At 43.5% G+C, this 15,470-nt stretch overlaps 1 protein-coding gene across 2 annotated transcripts; it reads left to right on the top strand.

Annotated features, from left to right (window-relative positions):
* The first annotated feature begins 5,896 nt into the window (after nucleotides 1-5,896).
* LOC102738555 (aryl hydrocarbon receptor-like) lies at nucleotides 5,897-15,464 on the top strand. 2 transcript variants are annotated; one of them, XM_081810826.1, is made up of 4 exons: nucleotides 5,897-5,983; nucleotides 10,642-10,750; nucleotides 13,938-14,080; nucleotides 14,699-15,464. In XM_081810826.1, exons 1-4 carry the CDS (start codon nucleotides 5,912-5,914, stop codon nucleotides 14,933-14,935), a joined length of 561 nt encoding a protein of 186 aa, XP_081666952.1. In that variant the 5' UTR covers nucleotides 5,897-5,911; the 3' UTR covers nucleotides 14,936-15,464. The 2 variants fall into 2 exon arrangements, with proteins under 2 accessions (XP_081666952.1, XP_081666950.1); XM_081810824.1 differs by having other exon boundaries at nucleotides 10,642-10,768.
* The last annotated feature ends 6 nt before the right edge of the window (nucleotides 15,465-15,470 follow it).

Raw genomic sequence — 15,470 nt, 5'->3', positions numbered from 1 at the left:
GATTGCTCTGGGTAGCATAGACATTTTAACAATGTTTATTCTTCCGATCCATGAGCATGGAATATTTTTCCACCTTTTTGTGTCTTCTTCAATTTCTTTCATGAGTGTTTTGTAGTTCCTAGAGTATAGATCCTTTACCTCTTTGGTTAGGTTTATTCCGAGGTATCTTATGGTTTTTGGTGCTATTGTAAAAGACAATTATCATACGATCTCACTGATATGTGGAATTTAAGAAACAAAACAGAGGATCATAGGGGAAGAGAGGAAAAAATAAAACAAAATGAAACCAGAGAGGGAGACAAACCATAAGAGACTTTTAACCATAGGAAACAAATAAAACAAGAAAACAAATAAAATACTAGAAATATTTAAAAAAAAAAAAAAAAGAAATCCTAACAGAAGGAAAACTGGAATATCTAAAATATTTAGGAAGTAGGGAACACTTTCCTAAATAACCAATGGGTCAAAGAAGAAATCACAAGAAAAGTTAGAAAATACTTTCAGATGAATGAAAACAAAACCAACATACCAAAACTTATCAAATGCCATTAAAGCATTGCTTTGAGGAACACTTACAGCTATAAATGCCTATATTTAAAAAAAATAAAGATCTCAAATCAATAACCTCATCTTCAGAAATTGTAAAAAGAAGAGCAAACTAAACCCAAAGCACATAGAGGAAGGAAGTAATAAAGACTAGAATGAAAATGAATTAAATAGAGAATAGAAAAACAATACAGAAAAGCTAAGGAACAGTTATTTGAAAAGATCAACAAAATTAACAAATCTTTAGTTAGATTGGGGGGGAAAAGGAGAAAACTACTGAAATTAGAAATACAAGAGGAGTTATTTTGATAGGGATTGCATTGAATATGTAGATTGCTTGGGGTAGTATAGACATTTTAACAATATTTGTTCTTCCAGTCCATGAGCATGGAATGATTTTCCTTTTTTTTGTGTCCTCTTCAACTTCTTTCATAAGTGTTCTATAGTTCTCAGAGTACAGCTCTTTTATCTCTTCAGTTAGGTTTATTCCTAGGTATCTTATGGGTTTTGGTGCAATTGTAAATGGGATCAAGTCCTTGATTTCTCTTTCTGCTGCTTCATTATTAGTGTATAGAAATGCAACAGACTTCTGTGCGTTGATTTTATATGCTGTGACTTTGCTGAATTCCTGCATTTTTCACAGAGCTAGAACAAACAATTCTAAAATTTGTATGGAACCAGAAAAGACCCCAAATAGCCAAAGTAATGTTGAAAAAGAAAAACAAAGCGGGGAGCATCACAATTCCAGATTTACAGCCATATTACAAAGCTGTAATCATCAAAACAGTATGGTACTGGCACAAAAACAGACACATAGATCAACGGAACAGAACAGAGAACTCAGAAATGGACCCACAACTGTATGGTCAACTAATCTTCAACAAAGCAGGAAAGAATATCCAACAGGAAAAAGGTAGTCTCTTCAACAAATGGTTTTGGAAAAACTGGACAGCCACATGAAGAAGAATGAAACTAGACCACTTTCTAACACCATACACAAAAATAAATTCAAAATGGATGAAAGACCTAAATGTGAGACAGGAAACCATCAAAATCCTAGAGGAGAAAACAGGCAGCAACCTCTTGGACATCAACCAACTTCTTACTAGATATGTCTCCTGAGGCAAGGGAAACAAAAGTAAAAATAAACTATTGGGACTTCATCAAAATAAAAAGCTTCTGCACAGCAAAGGAAACAATCAACAAAACTAAAAGGCAACCTTCAGAATGGGAGAAGATATTTCCAAATGACATATATGATGAAGGGTTAGTATACAAAATCCATAAAGAACTTATCAAACTCAACACCCAAAAGATAAATAATCCAGTTAAAAAATGGGCAGAAGATATGAGTAGACATTTTATCTATAAGAAGATATACAGATGGCTAACAGACACATGAAAAGATGCTCAATATCACTCATCATCAGGGAAATGCAAATCAAAACCACAATGAGATACCACCTCACACCTGTCAGAATGGCTAAAATCAACAACACAAAAAATAACAGGTGTTGGCAAGGATTCAGAGAAAGGGAAGACCTCATGCCCTGTTGGTGGGAATGCAAACTGGTGCAGCCACTGTGGATATCAATATGGAGGTTCCTCAAAAAGTTAAAAATAGAGCTACCCTATGGCCCAGCAACTGCACTACTAGGTATTTACCTAAAGAATACAAAAATACTAATTCAAAGGGATACATGCACCCTGATGTTTATAGCAGCATTATTTACAATAGCCAAACTATGGAGACAGCCCAAATGTCCATCTGATGGATGGACAGAGAAGATGTAGTATATACACAATGGAATATTACTCAACCATAAAAAAGAATGAAATCTTGCTATTTGCAATGACATGGGTAGAGCTAGAGAGTATTATGCTAAGTGAAATAAGTCAGTCAGAGGGGCTCTCCTACCCCCTCTGGGCTGGGGAGCTATGACGAGTCACAGGCTTCCTCTGGCTCGACTCACCACTTCTTAGTAATCGCTTCACAATAATCACTTCTTAGATTTTACCCAGGAAGAGAGACTGAAAATCTTTCATTATCCCTTTTTTTTTTTTGCCTGTGTTTTCTCCAGTTTTATTAAGATTAATTGACAATTGCAACTGCATATATTTAAGGCATACAACTTGATGTTTCTTTTTTTTAATTTTTTCCATTTGTTTATTTAAATTTATTAATTAACATATAGTGTATTATTAGTTTCAAAGGTAGAGTTCAGTGATTCATCTGTCTTATGTAACACCCAGTGCTCATTACATCCCGTGCTCTCTTTAATGCCCATCACTCAGTTACTCCCCAAGGTTGCCCCTCCAGCAACCTTGTTTGTTTCTTATGATTAAAAGTCTCTGGGCACCTGGGTGGCTCAGTTGGTTAAGCGACTGCCTTCGGCTCAGGTCATGATCCTGGAGTCCCGGGATCAAGTCCCGCATCGGGCTCCCTGCTCGGCGGGGAGTCTGCTTCTCCCTCTGACCCTCCCCCCTCTCATGTGCTCTCTGTCTCTCTCATTCTCTCTGTCTCAAATAAATAAATAAAATCTTTAAAAAAAAAAAAGTCTCTTACGGTTTGTCTCCCTCTCTGATTTCATCTTGTTTTATATGTATATATTGTTAAATAATATAAAACAAGCTAATTAACATATTTATCACTTAAAATAGTTATCTTCTTTTTAGTAATGAGAACATTTAAGATAACCCTCTTAGCAAATTTCAAGTATACAATATAGCACTTTAACTACAGTCACAGTTTTATACATGAGATCCCCAGAAATTACTCCTTTTATATAAATGAAACTGTACCCCTTGATCAACATTTCCCCATGCCTTGGCAACCACCATTCTGCTCTCTGCTTCTATGAGTTTGACTATTTTAGAATTTACATATAAATGAGATCATATAGCATTTGTCTTTTTCTGCATCTGGCTTATTTCACTTAGCTCTCATTTTCCGCCACAGGAGGGTTTATGGGACCTTCTGCCAGTTTGCTGATGTCACTCCTGAAGTCTCATTTGTACTCTCAGTAACCTTAATCTCTTCGATCATATTTGTTATAACATTTCCTAAAGATATAATTGATATATAACATTGTGCAAAGGTATATATAAGGTGTAAAACATGTTGTTTGATACATTTATATATTGCAACATGACACCACTATAGCATTAGCTTAACAGCTCCATGTCCCATAATTACTATTTCTTTTCTGCACTAACATTTAAGGTCTAGTGTCTTAGCAACTTTGAAGTATATAACACAATATTAACTATAATCACGATGCAGTGCATAATCCCCAGAACTTTTTCATCTTCTAGATGCAAATTTGTACCCTTTAACATCTTACCAATTCCACCACCTTCTAGCTCCATCATTAAACTTTGTTTCTCTGAATTCAGCTTTTTCAGATTCCAAATATAGGTCATTTCTTCTAGGTTTTTCAGTTTTTTGGAACACAGATGTTTGCAGTAGTCTCTTATGATACTACATATTTATTTGTTATCAATTTTAATGTCTTTCATTTCTGAGTTTATTTGGGTCTTTTTTAAAAGATTTTATTTATTTTGGGGTTTTTTTGTTTTGGGGCTTTTTTCCCTCCATTTTAATTTTTTTTCTTATGTTCAATTAGCCAACATATAGTACATCCTTAGTTTTCGATGTGGCGTTCAATGATTCATTAGTTGCATATAACACCCAGTGCTCATCACCACGTGTGTCCTCCTTAATGCCCATCACCCGGCTACCCCATCTGCCCACCCACCTCCCGTCTGTAACCCTCAGTTTGGTTCCCAGAGTCCAAAGTCTCTCATGGTTTGTCTCCCTCTCTGATTTCTTCCCATTCAGTTTTCCCTCCCTTCCCCTGTGGTCCTCTGTGCTATTCCTTATATTCCACATATGAGTGAAATCATATGATAATTGTCTTTCTCTGCTTAACTTATTTCGCTTAGCATAATCCCCTTCAGTTCCATCCATATCGATGCAAATGGTGGGTATTCATCCTTTCTGATGGCTGAGTAATATTCCATTGTATATATGAACCACATCTTTCATTTTCTCTATTACACTTATCCTAGGAGACTGAATATACAAGGAGACAACGGCCAGACCATATATAAAAATAGGACTCTGACTCACAGCCTGCAGCAGCCTTTCCAGGAATCCAAACCCTTGTTTACAATAAACATTTATCCCAAAAGTCAGCCTGTTTTAAGTCAGAGTTATAGAAAATCAGACTACTATCTCTAGTAACATTCAGGAATCAGGACAATGACTTCTGTAACAATCTACCCAGAATGGCCAGGACGTGATGAATAACTGACAGCTTCCCTAATTTTTCTCCCTGCTTCCAACTTATAACCAAAGAGAGAAAGCCAGATACGCTCCCTTAACCAGTCATGTAGGAGACCCTGCCTCTAGTTAGCCACCTCCAGGCTCACCATGCCAACAGCTTCCAGGCAGGTCACACCCGAAGCCATCCCTCTTCTCCACTATGAAGCGTTCCCTCCTCCTCTGTCTGCCTTTGAGTCTCTGCTAAAACTCAAGTGACCACGGCTGACTCCCTTGCTCTAGCAAGCTTTGAATACATAGCCTCTGCTTTTCTCATTTGTTTGGTGTTCATTTATTTCCACAATCCTGAACGCAAGCATGAGGTTTCTGGAGCAGAAGAGATTAACTATTATTTACTTACAAGCAAACAATAACCACGTGGTTCCCCTGAAAGCTTAAAATTAAAATGCATCTCAATCATGACCAAAACCATGTCCTTAGATTGGATGCCTCCTCAGGATCCCCAGGGGAAATGGTTAAAAATTTATACTCAGAGTTTCTAATAGGGTAGATCCCAGAAGGGTGGGAGGATAAATGAGCACTTTTTTTTAGCCACCTGCCCAGGTGAGACCAACATGCAGCCTCAGCCAATGGAGAACATGGAGCTGCTTTGTCATCTCCTACAGATGAGAAGCCTTGAATGGATTTTTTTTAACCAAAGGGTGAGACCCACAACAGAGATGCAGAGGGAAAAACAGAATATGTTCGTGTGTATTTGTTTAATTATTCAGTTTGCAGTGTTCTCAATAGATTGAAGCTGGAATTGGCTCTACTTTGCCGCCTCAGACACACATATACACACACACTTGTCTTCTCTCCAGGAGCTGGTATGAGTGAGAGATATTTGTAACAGGATATCCCAGGCCCTGCTTTAGAAGAGACAATTCAGGATATGAGTGGCACTGCTCACCAAAAGGAAACTCACAGAAACCCCTCACAGACCTGGATCCTGGCCCTTAGGAGCTCCACAAGACTGAGGAATAAGGAATAAACCCAAACTAACTCTTCTCTGCCTCTCCCCAGGCTCTCAACGGCTTCCTCATGGCTGTTACAGAGGATGGCTATGTTTTCTACGTCTCTCCCACAGTCCAGGACTACCTAGGATTTCATCAAGTGAGTGGTTTTACTTTTCATTTGAAGAGTTTGGGTGAATCTAGTTGGGAGAGGAGGGAGACAGGGCCATGTGACGCTTGTCTCCGTGGGACTACAATGGAATTTCAAAGACCTGGGTCTCCATCTCAGTCTCCCACATGCACATCCTAAGTCTTCAACTGAGCCTTCCCAGAGTACTGACTTCCTTATCTGGTGGAGGGCATGGTAGCCTAGATCCTCTGAGGAGCAGATGCCAAGGCAGGATGGGATGAGCAAGAGATTCCTCAGGAGAAAATCCTGGGAGGACCTGGGAGGGAACAGGGGTTGGGGGCAGCAGGTCTGACCCTTGGGCAGGAGACAGAAAGAATGGGGGTGGGTGGAAGTGTCTTCAACTGCAGTACAGGGTCAGTGGGGCATCTTCAATCCAAAGTCACCCAGCAGAATGGGGCATCCTCAATCCAAAGTCACCCAGCAAAATGGGGCATCCTCAATTCAAAGTCACCTGGCAGAATGGGGCATCCTCAATCCAAAGTCACCTGGCAGAAAAGCCCCTCTGCTCCCAGGAATAGGCCTGCCTTGGTGTCCCTGCCATGCTCAGTCACTGGCTGGGAGCAATCTGTAGGCAGAGTGGCCCCAGCACAAACAAGTGTGCATCCAAGAGGGGCAACCTCACATGCACCTCAGTCAGAAACCTGAGAGGCACATACTGACTTCTTGTGCTGCACCAGTCTACTCCTCCACAGGAGGAATTCCCATGAGCCTCTCTCCCAGGGGGGACCTCAAAAGAGAGAGGTGAGTGGGACAAACTGCAGCTGGTCTCAGGGTAGCACCTGGCCCTCCTCTGCTCTCCATTCTGAATTTTGCTCACCCTCAGCCATCACCCCAGCACATCTCTGAGTCCAGGGACCCAGCACCATCATGGTCCTCACGTCAGGATGAAGGCCCATTGGGGCCAGATAATACGTGAAGTGCCAGCTCTAGTCTGGTTCACAGCAAACTTACCAAGTCCAGGACCCACCCAGTGGTCATTTGTCCATTTCCTGAGCATGTAATTGGAATCAATCTAGTTGACAACTGGAGTAACCCCCAGACTAGGTTCTTGGCCCATAAAGTGAGAGATATCACAGTAGAAAAGTCCAAGAGGAAACCCTTGAAACTACCCCCTCCAACACCAGTCAAGATAGTAAATCACAGGCAATATCATATCCCAGGGAGGTCGTGGAAAGTAGTGCTGTTGGGTAGAAAGCATGGTCAATATCTTGAGTATCTTGAGTAAATACCTTGCCATGGTATTGTAGGGCCCTTCTACCTAGGGACCATGCCACCTCTTCAGTCAGTGGATTTCAGATCTGAAATTTGTCTCAGGTCCAGAAACTGAGCAAAGGATTGTCATTTTTCATCGAGATAACAGCCCTCAGCCTCCTGACTTTGCACTGTTGCCTTTAATTGTAGATGTTAAGCAGTATCATTGTTGGCTGCCCATCTCTTTTGCCCCTTGAGATGCCATGCTCTATTAACCAACTCCACAACACCTTATAGTCCAAGCCTCCTTGATTATTTCTTCTGCCTTGCTAGCCATCACTGTAATTGAAGCCATCTGGCCTCTCCTACCTCAGGGCTCCATCATCCCAATGGACATTCATGAGCCCAGCACTTCTGAGCCCAGCCCAGTGTCTTCCTCTCCTTCCATCAGCCCTGACCTGCAATAGGACAGTCACCTACCACCAAATTTCTTAGTGGTGTTGATGTCCCTCCAATATTGCACTCCTCATGGCCTTGGTGTATAGTTTGTCCCTGGGCCCTCCCATGGTATGCAATCTCTGCTGGGTCTTCTTGACTAATGAATTGCATTAGTTCCAATACACCCATTTCCCTCAGCCTTTTTGTTCCTTCTTCTGCCATCTGCCAGAACAACTCAGGTATTACCACCTCACTGACCACTGGCTTCTCCCAGCATCTAAACCTAAGAGCCACCCCAGCAGTTGGTTTGTCCCATTTCCTGAGGTTCCTGCCAGGGTGTAAAGTTGTGTGTCCTGAAAGTTCTGATCTGACCCTAGGGAAGGAGAATTACCCCACCATATGGCTCTGAGGAAATTGGACAAGGCCAAAGGGGAGCCCTCAAGGCCAAGTTGCCCACCAGAGAAGTCCCGTCTCCCAGGAGCAGGCCTGCTTTAGAGTTGCCGCCCCAGTGGATTTCAGTGGGCAGCAGCTGGGACACCTCTGAGTTACACTCCCTGCAGCTGGAGACCTGAGGGGCATTTTCAGGGCCCGCTGCTGAGGGAAGACAGCCCATGCTCCACACAACTGCTGTGCAGACTGAAAACAGCAGAGCTTGTGCAAGTGCATTGCGCACCATGTAGTGGAAGGGGCTCATACAAAGCCATGGCAACAGAAGGTTTTCTGAAATCGGGGCGATAGGAGGACTCAAAATTCCCTGGTTCCTCCCTCTAGCCTGCCTTTTATTCTTCTGCAGCACCTAAGTCTGGACCAATCAATTTTCATGTTCCCATGCGAACCCTACACCTGGGCAGTGCAGCTCATACCCAACACCAGCTCTGGACTTTATCCCTCACTTGTGATGAGCATACACTTGCTGAGTTTTACAGCCTTTTCCCCTTTATTTTGTTTAAATATTTTATGTATTTACTTATTTGGGAGAAAGAGACAGAAACAGAGATAGCGAGAGAGAGCACGAGCGGGGAGGGGAGGAAGCAGCACTTCCCACTGAGCAGGGAGCCCAACGCGGGGCTCGAACCAAGGCCCCCGAGATCATGACCTGAGCTGAAGGCAGACACTCAACCGACTGAGCCACCCAGGCGCCCCTTCACCTTTCCTTTAGGAAAAAAAAGTCAGTACCATTATGCTGTATCTGGTTTTTAGATGAGAATCTGAGAAGGAGTTTTATTTGTCAAAGGCAGACCGGAGGCCTGCACACTCGTCATACCCGCACTGTCAGAATCGAGCTACCTGCTTCCTTGCCGTTGCTGAGGACAAACGTGATGTAGGGGAGGGTTCAGAGACAGGAACCCCTATAAAGAGGAGCTTCCAAAAGAAATAAAAAATAAACTTGGCTAAAGCCCTTCATCTCAGAGAAATGCTGTGGGTTTTTCTGTGCGACGTGGTTAGGAGAGGAGGTGCTGCCCAGCTGCAATGCCTTTCCCCTTCAGTACCGCCAGGGGCAGTGAGTAGAGCTGCAGACAGAATGACAGCAACATGGGTGAACAGGAGAGAGGTCAAGGTCACAGCCTGGGGCCTCTGCCTGTGTGCACAGCTCTCCCATTCCACTACTGCGTGCGGCTGTTTTTATAGAGCGACCAGGTGGAGGCAGAGAGCACCGGCATATTGGGTGCTGAGCTCCGCTAGAGCCCTGTTGCTTTCCTCCACGGGGTCTGTTCTGTGTTGCCCTGGTGGTCCCCCGGAAGCCTGCCTCCCTTGGCCTCAGCTCCCATGCTGCCATCCCTGTGATTTCTCCTCAGGTCTTCATGCCACTAGCCCTTCACCTCCCTCCAGCCTGGAGGCCCACTCAACATCTTTGTCCTTTCATAGATTAGACCAGACCCTTATAATTTATTTAGCACCTGCCATGTACTGAGATGGAGATGCTCCTGAAAAGTTCATTTTCCCTGAATTTTGTGCAGAAAATGGTTATGTACAAGAGGTTCCTAAAAATCATGTTGTGTGTGGGTTGGGGGATGCAGGGGAAGAGTGGGGAAGAATATAACTTATTTGGAGTAGAATTTAGGCCATCAGAACTTTTTAATGCTGACAGAAAACTTTCATCTGCACTTAATTCCTCTCAGAAGATCAAGAAGAATCCCAAACTTTACCCAAATAAAACATAACTTAATAAATGGTTAACTACAGGCAAGGGTAGAGAGACTCATTACACTTTTTAAATTAAACCTGTTTGATTTACAAGGAACACACTAAGATTTCTCAAGGCAAACTGATCTGAAAACTATTTAACATTCTCTTTATGTGTAAAATATTTGCAAAATCTGTATGAGGACAGGATACCTTAATTGTTGTTCATGTTCAAGTCACTACATTGCCAAACCCCTTTCTTTTGAGTTTACATTAGCATTTATATTCACTCATCTCCTTCAACAAATGACAGAACAAACTTGGATCTCGCTGGAAATGAGATCTTTGCTCTAATTCAGTCTAATTGTGTTATCCAGAAGAGCTGATGACTGACTTCCCGGGAAACTCAACATTCTTCTTCCACAAAGCTTTCCAGCCAACTCTCCAGGGCTATTTCAGTGGCTTCCTATGTGTCTCCCCACCTCGGACATCTCCCTGATGATGATTTGTGACTTGTCTGCTAGGCAGTCTCTCTTTTTTTCCCTTGGCCCCAAGAACTGCCACCCTTTTCAAGACACAATACGGGCATGGCCTCCAACACCATGGGAGTGCCCATCTCATGGGTATTTTCTGGGTCTGGGGGCAGCAGCAGCCTGAGAAGTTGGCTGTGCAAAACCAGAAGAGGGAAACAGGAACAGTATGCACCAGCCAGCCTCCAGGATGGGGAGGGACAAGGACAGGCGAGTCCAGGATGCCTGGAAGGATCAGAGGTGCTAGAGATGACTCAGGGACATTTGAGGTGAACAGGTCACATGTAGCCTCAGAGAAGCAAGAAGCATCCCCAGGAGGGTGATGTTGTCACTTGGTCTTTGCAGTCAGATGTCATCTATCAGAGTGTGTTTGAGCTGATCCACAAGGAGGACAGAGCCATGTTCCAGAGCCAGCTTCTCTGGCCTGCAGATGCAGCACCTGTCAGCAGAGAGGGTGAGCAGGACATCCACCGTAAGTCACCAAGGCTTGTGGGGGTGGGGGGGGGGGGAGGGCTAAATGCAGAATCAACCCTGTACATGTGTTTCAACCCTTATAGTCCATGAGGAAGAAATCAGACCAGGAAGCCAGGCTCTCTCAGCTCCAATGTATATTTCGTTAAGCACTGATGGAGCACTCACTAAGTCCCAGGTGTATGAGGGAAAGAGAAGAGGAAGGGCTGCATCGGGAAATTGGGTAGTGTGTGTTGGCACAGGACTCTGCATCTTTCAGAACCATCTCATATCTGTGACCTCATGTGATCCTCCTAGGAACTGGAAAATACACATAAGGCATGAGCATCTGTTGATTTTACTACCAGTAGGATACAGGGAGGGATTTTTGCCGATCTTGTTCACTGCTGTATTCCCAGTGCCTAGAACAGTACCTGAGACAAAGTAAACATGTAAATGTTCAGATGAGGAGAGTGATGTTTGCCCAGATGGATCCAACTGGTGAGTGATAAGACTCACGCTGGAGGAAATACCCTGCCTGCCCAGGTAAGAGCATCCCCTAACGGCAGACAGGTGCATCCCCTGAGCGATGATCGAGCTGGTAGGGGACTCATATCTGTGTATCTGGTGAGTATACAAGATATGAGGCCATTATGGCCATAGCGTGTTACTCTGCCAACTGCTGGGATACCATAGGCAAAAGGCAATATTGTCATTTACAAGTAAATGCTATTTTGTAAGTCCAGATACAGGACCCCTTTCCAAGTATTTACAGTACATTTAATGCACCCACACAGGCTGCAAAGAAAGGCTCTTCCCTGTTTTGTTGTGAAGGATGGTTAGAAAAAAATAAAATACTCAAAAAACAGAGGCTTCAATTAGAAAAAAATGAATCCATATGCCAGTGTTTGCACACTAATAATGACATGCTTTTGTGATGGATAACTTAAAATACTAAGCAGAATAAACTTACAAGACTGACTATAAGATATGGTTGTGTAACTTCATAAGACGCAGCTTTATTCAGTTCAGCTTTGGCTGCTGTGATTTTAGTCCGTCTCTTTCTGAAGCCTGCTCCCACTCCAGACATTCCGCCTAAGACTCTGTCTTGACCTGCCGTAAGTCCAGCAGGGTAGTTACTTATCCCAAAACAGGTCTTCACTTTTTTTCTTTCCCATAAGATTATCAGCTCACTGAAGGGAGGAACCCTGTTCTCAGCATTGAGCTTTGCACCTCTGTGCCTCCACCCCTGTCCCTGTTGACCAGCCAGGGTCAAATGAGAAAGGAAAAGAAATTTGAGGTATTGTATGGTGACTAACATAACATAATAAAATTAAAAAAAAAAAAAAAAAAGAAAGAAATCTGAAGTTCCGACTTTCATACAGCTCCTGACACTGCCAAGTTTGAATTATGTCCTTAACAATGGATACTCTGGAATTTTGCATATAATTTCATACTTTTAAATACCTTTTACACTGTTATACCCCTGCAATAGCAGAAACCATACAGCAGTGTACCTACATGTTTATAAATATATGCATGACAGTTCTTCAGAATAAAAGTAAAACTTTAATGCCATGCTATAAAAATGCCAGAAAAATGTCTGAAGACCACCCAACTAAACCAAATTCAAGTTGATGTGTTTTATACATGTGTGTATATGTTCTAACATTTATTGAGGGTATATCATGTGCCAGGCACTGTGCTAGGGGTTTTATTAAATGAGATTACAAAAGTAGTAAAACTTATCAGATCATAAGCCTTCCTTTGTTCCTCCCTCTAGCCTGCTTTTTTATTCTTCTGCAGCACTTAAGTCTAGACCAATCAATTTTCATGTGACACAGGGAAAACCATCCGTGTAACTATAATCTGACTTGTCAGGTTGAAAATTACAGCAAAAGAGAACAAATTTGGTTTTTGCATCTTTGACTTTCTAATGAAGCTTCACTGGTACTTCTGTTTTTAACCCAAGAGTTTGGGATTTTTCTCATTATCCTTTGCAAAGACTTCCCTACAAACCTCTAGGACAGGAAAGAGAGCAAACTGAACCAGCACTCCAGAACAGGTGAAAGCAGCATTGTTTTTCATGGATAAATGGGGCAGGAGAGTGCAGGGGGAAGAAACAGCATGAATGCAAAGCCCCCGAAGCAGAAGTGCACTTAGCATAGATAAGGAATGGCCAGGAGGCCACTGAGAAGGGCACAGGGAAGGGGAAACTGGCCAGCGCCTGGGCAGGAAAGGGTGCGGGAAGGAATCAGTCTTTAAGGGAGGAAGTCACTGAAGAGTTCTAAACACAAAATGGACATGATCTGACCTATATTTTAAAGTCACTCTGGGGGCGCCTGGGTGGCTCAGTTATTGGGCATCTGCCTTCGGTTCAGGTCATGATCCCAGGGTCCTGGAATCAAGCCCCGCATTGGGCTCCCTGCTCTGCGGGAAGCCTGCTTCTCCCTCTGCCTGCCGCTCCCCCTGCTTGTGTTCCCTCTCTCACTGTGTCTCTCTGTCAAATAAAATAAAAATAAAACCTTTCATAAATAAATAAAGTCACTCTGGCTACTGAGTGGAGGACAGACCATAGGAGCAAGGGTGGAAGCAGGGACACCAGTTAGAAGGCTATGGCAAATTTAAAGCAAGGGGGAAAAAATGATGAGAGTAACAGCCAATTTATATAGAGGTTACAATGTGCCAGGCACTATTCCAACTGCTTTACATATATAAATATATTTCTCCTAACAACCTTATTAAGTCAGATCAGATAACTGGGGCCCATGGAGATGTTACATAACTTGTCCAGGGTCCATGCTCTTCTCAACTAGATGTTCCACCCAGCTGATAATGAGAGACTGGCCAGCACAGTAGAGTGAAGTGATGAGAAGTAGTTGGCTCCAACAGTAGAACCAATAGGGTTCCTGGATATATATGCTATGTACAGCATCTCATTTTTAATTTGATTCTCATGACACTCTAAGGCATGGAGGCAGGCAGGACTGCTAGCATCATCTGATGAATGAGAAAGCCGGCTGGAGTGGTGGATTAAGGTCATCCTACTGGGCAAGGCTAAGGTTCACTGGGCCACAGGGCTTGTGACCCCACATTCTCTCCACCCACCAGCTTCTTTGGGAACTAGAGATATTTCAGTTCTGTGATGATGAGTGTTCTGGTAGAGCTTCCTCATTTGTCTGTCTTCCCAGCTCTGGCAGGAGAGAAGTTTCTCTCACTTAGTGGCTCCTCCACCGAGAGCCTGCAGCATCAGCCCTTGGATGACCCCTCCTATCTGGAAAGAAGTTTTGTTTGTCGCTTCCGCTGCCTGCTGGACAATTCTTCTGGGTTTCTGGTAATCACACTGTCCTTATAGGCTCAGGAACTTCCTATACCAGTGCTCTGCCCAGATGGTACACTACCCAAGGGTTGAGCCAGGCTTCCTCACCATCCCAGGATGGTGAATCTGGCCTTCAGCTCACTGCCATTTCAGAATACCAAGTTGTCTTTTGAACCTTCCTCTGCCTGGTTAAGATATGGGATTTGTTTACTTGGGATTTAGTTACACCTGTTACCTACAGTACATCCTAAGTGGAGATCCCTGGTGAACTCAGGATGTTAACATCCACCTTCTTCACCATCCCCCAAATCAGCTAAAAGTGCCTACCAATTCCTGGGATTGTATACCCTCTCACAGCTCAATTAACTCCGCAGCTCTTTGAAAAAGGCTGTGTGGGTCAGGGACCAAAGGGAGGACTGAGAAGCCATGAAAAATGATCAGGGCCTAATGGGCAGAGCAGAATGAGGAAGCTCCAAACCTGCACACACCTATACTGAGTCCTACCTGTTCAACTACAAGGAGGGTACGGGACCCTCTGAGTTCCATAAGAGGAAAGTCATATCGACTATTTTAGCTACTTAACATCCTCTTCTCTTTTCTCTTCTCATTATGTTTGGGGTCTGCTTTTTCTAGGAGTTGAATTTCCATGGCCATCTGAAGTTCCTCCCTGGACAGAACAATAGGTCAGAAGATGGTATCCTCATGTCTCCTCAACGCACCCTGTTTGCCATTGCAGCACCTCGCCAGCCACTCACCATCCTGAAGCTCCAAGATGAAACATTTCTTTTCCAAACAAAACACAAATTGGATTTCACACCCATAGCCTGTGATTCCAGGTACATCCCTCTGACCAGAAATCATGACTCCTAGGGAACCAAGGGTACTCCCAGAGTAATTATGGCCCAAATCCTGAGTCTAGAACCAAAGGCAAGGCAAGAACAGTTGGCCAATCCTGTCCAAACAGGTTCTGTAATGAGAGTAGAAAAGATGCCGCTTATAAGGGCAATGTAGGAGTATGGGGTTTAGGGTATGATGCAGAAAGCAAATCCCAAGTAATACTTGTCTCCCTCTCAGAACCTTCCAGTAACAAAACATAGTGAAGCCCCAAGAAGTCCCACTATGAAAAATCTAACTAAACTAGGTTTGACCCAATTGTTCCCAAATTTTATTTGACCATTGAACCTTTCTTGGGGGAATCAGTTAACATGCTACAATGCCAATGCCCCTTAGAACACATTCTAGCTGGCTTAAGAACAAGTGCTTCGTTCGGGGCACCTGGGTGGCTCAGTTGGTTAAGCGGCTGCCTTCGGCTCAGGTCACGATCCCAGGGTCCTGGGATCGAGCCCCGCATCGGGCTCCCTGCTCAGCGGGGAGCCTGCTTCTCCCTCTCCCACTCCCCCTGCTT

Source organism: Leptonychotes weddellii, unplaced genomic scaffold, assembly GCF_054177405.1.
Source record: "Leptonychotes weddellii isolate Sample4059 unplaced genomic scaffold, ASM5417740v2 HiC_scaffold_388, whole genome shotgun sequence".
Lineage (NCBI taxonomy): Eukaryota > Metazoa > Chordata > Mammalia > Carnivora > Phocidae > Leptonychotes > Leptonychotes weddellii.
This window is presented reverse-complemented; position numbering and strand designations above follow the sequence as displayed.

What these genes read in the sequence shown, in the direction of transcription:
- LOC102738555 (XM_081810824.1), top strand. Translation starts at nt 5,912, where the DNA reads ATGGCTGTTACAGAGGATGGCTATGTTTTCTACGTCTCTCCCACAGTC. An exon ending in ACTACCTAGGATTTCATCAA is followed by an intron (nt 5,984 to 10,641) that starts GTGAGTGGTTTT and finishes TGGTCTTTGCAG; the next exon opens with TCAGATGTCATCTATCAGAG. An exon ending in GGGTGAGCAGGACATCCACC is followed by an intron (nt 10,769 to 13,937) that starts GTAAGTCACCAA and finishes CTGTCTTCCCAG; the next exon opens with CTCTGGCAGGAGAGAAGTTT.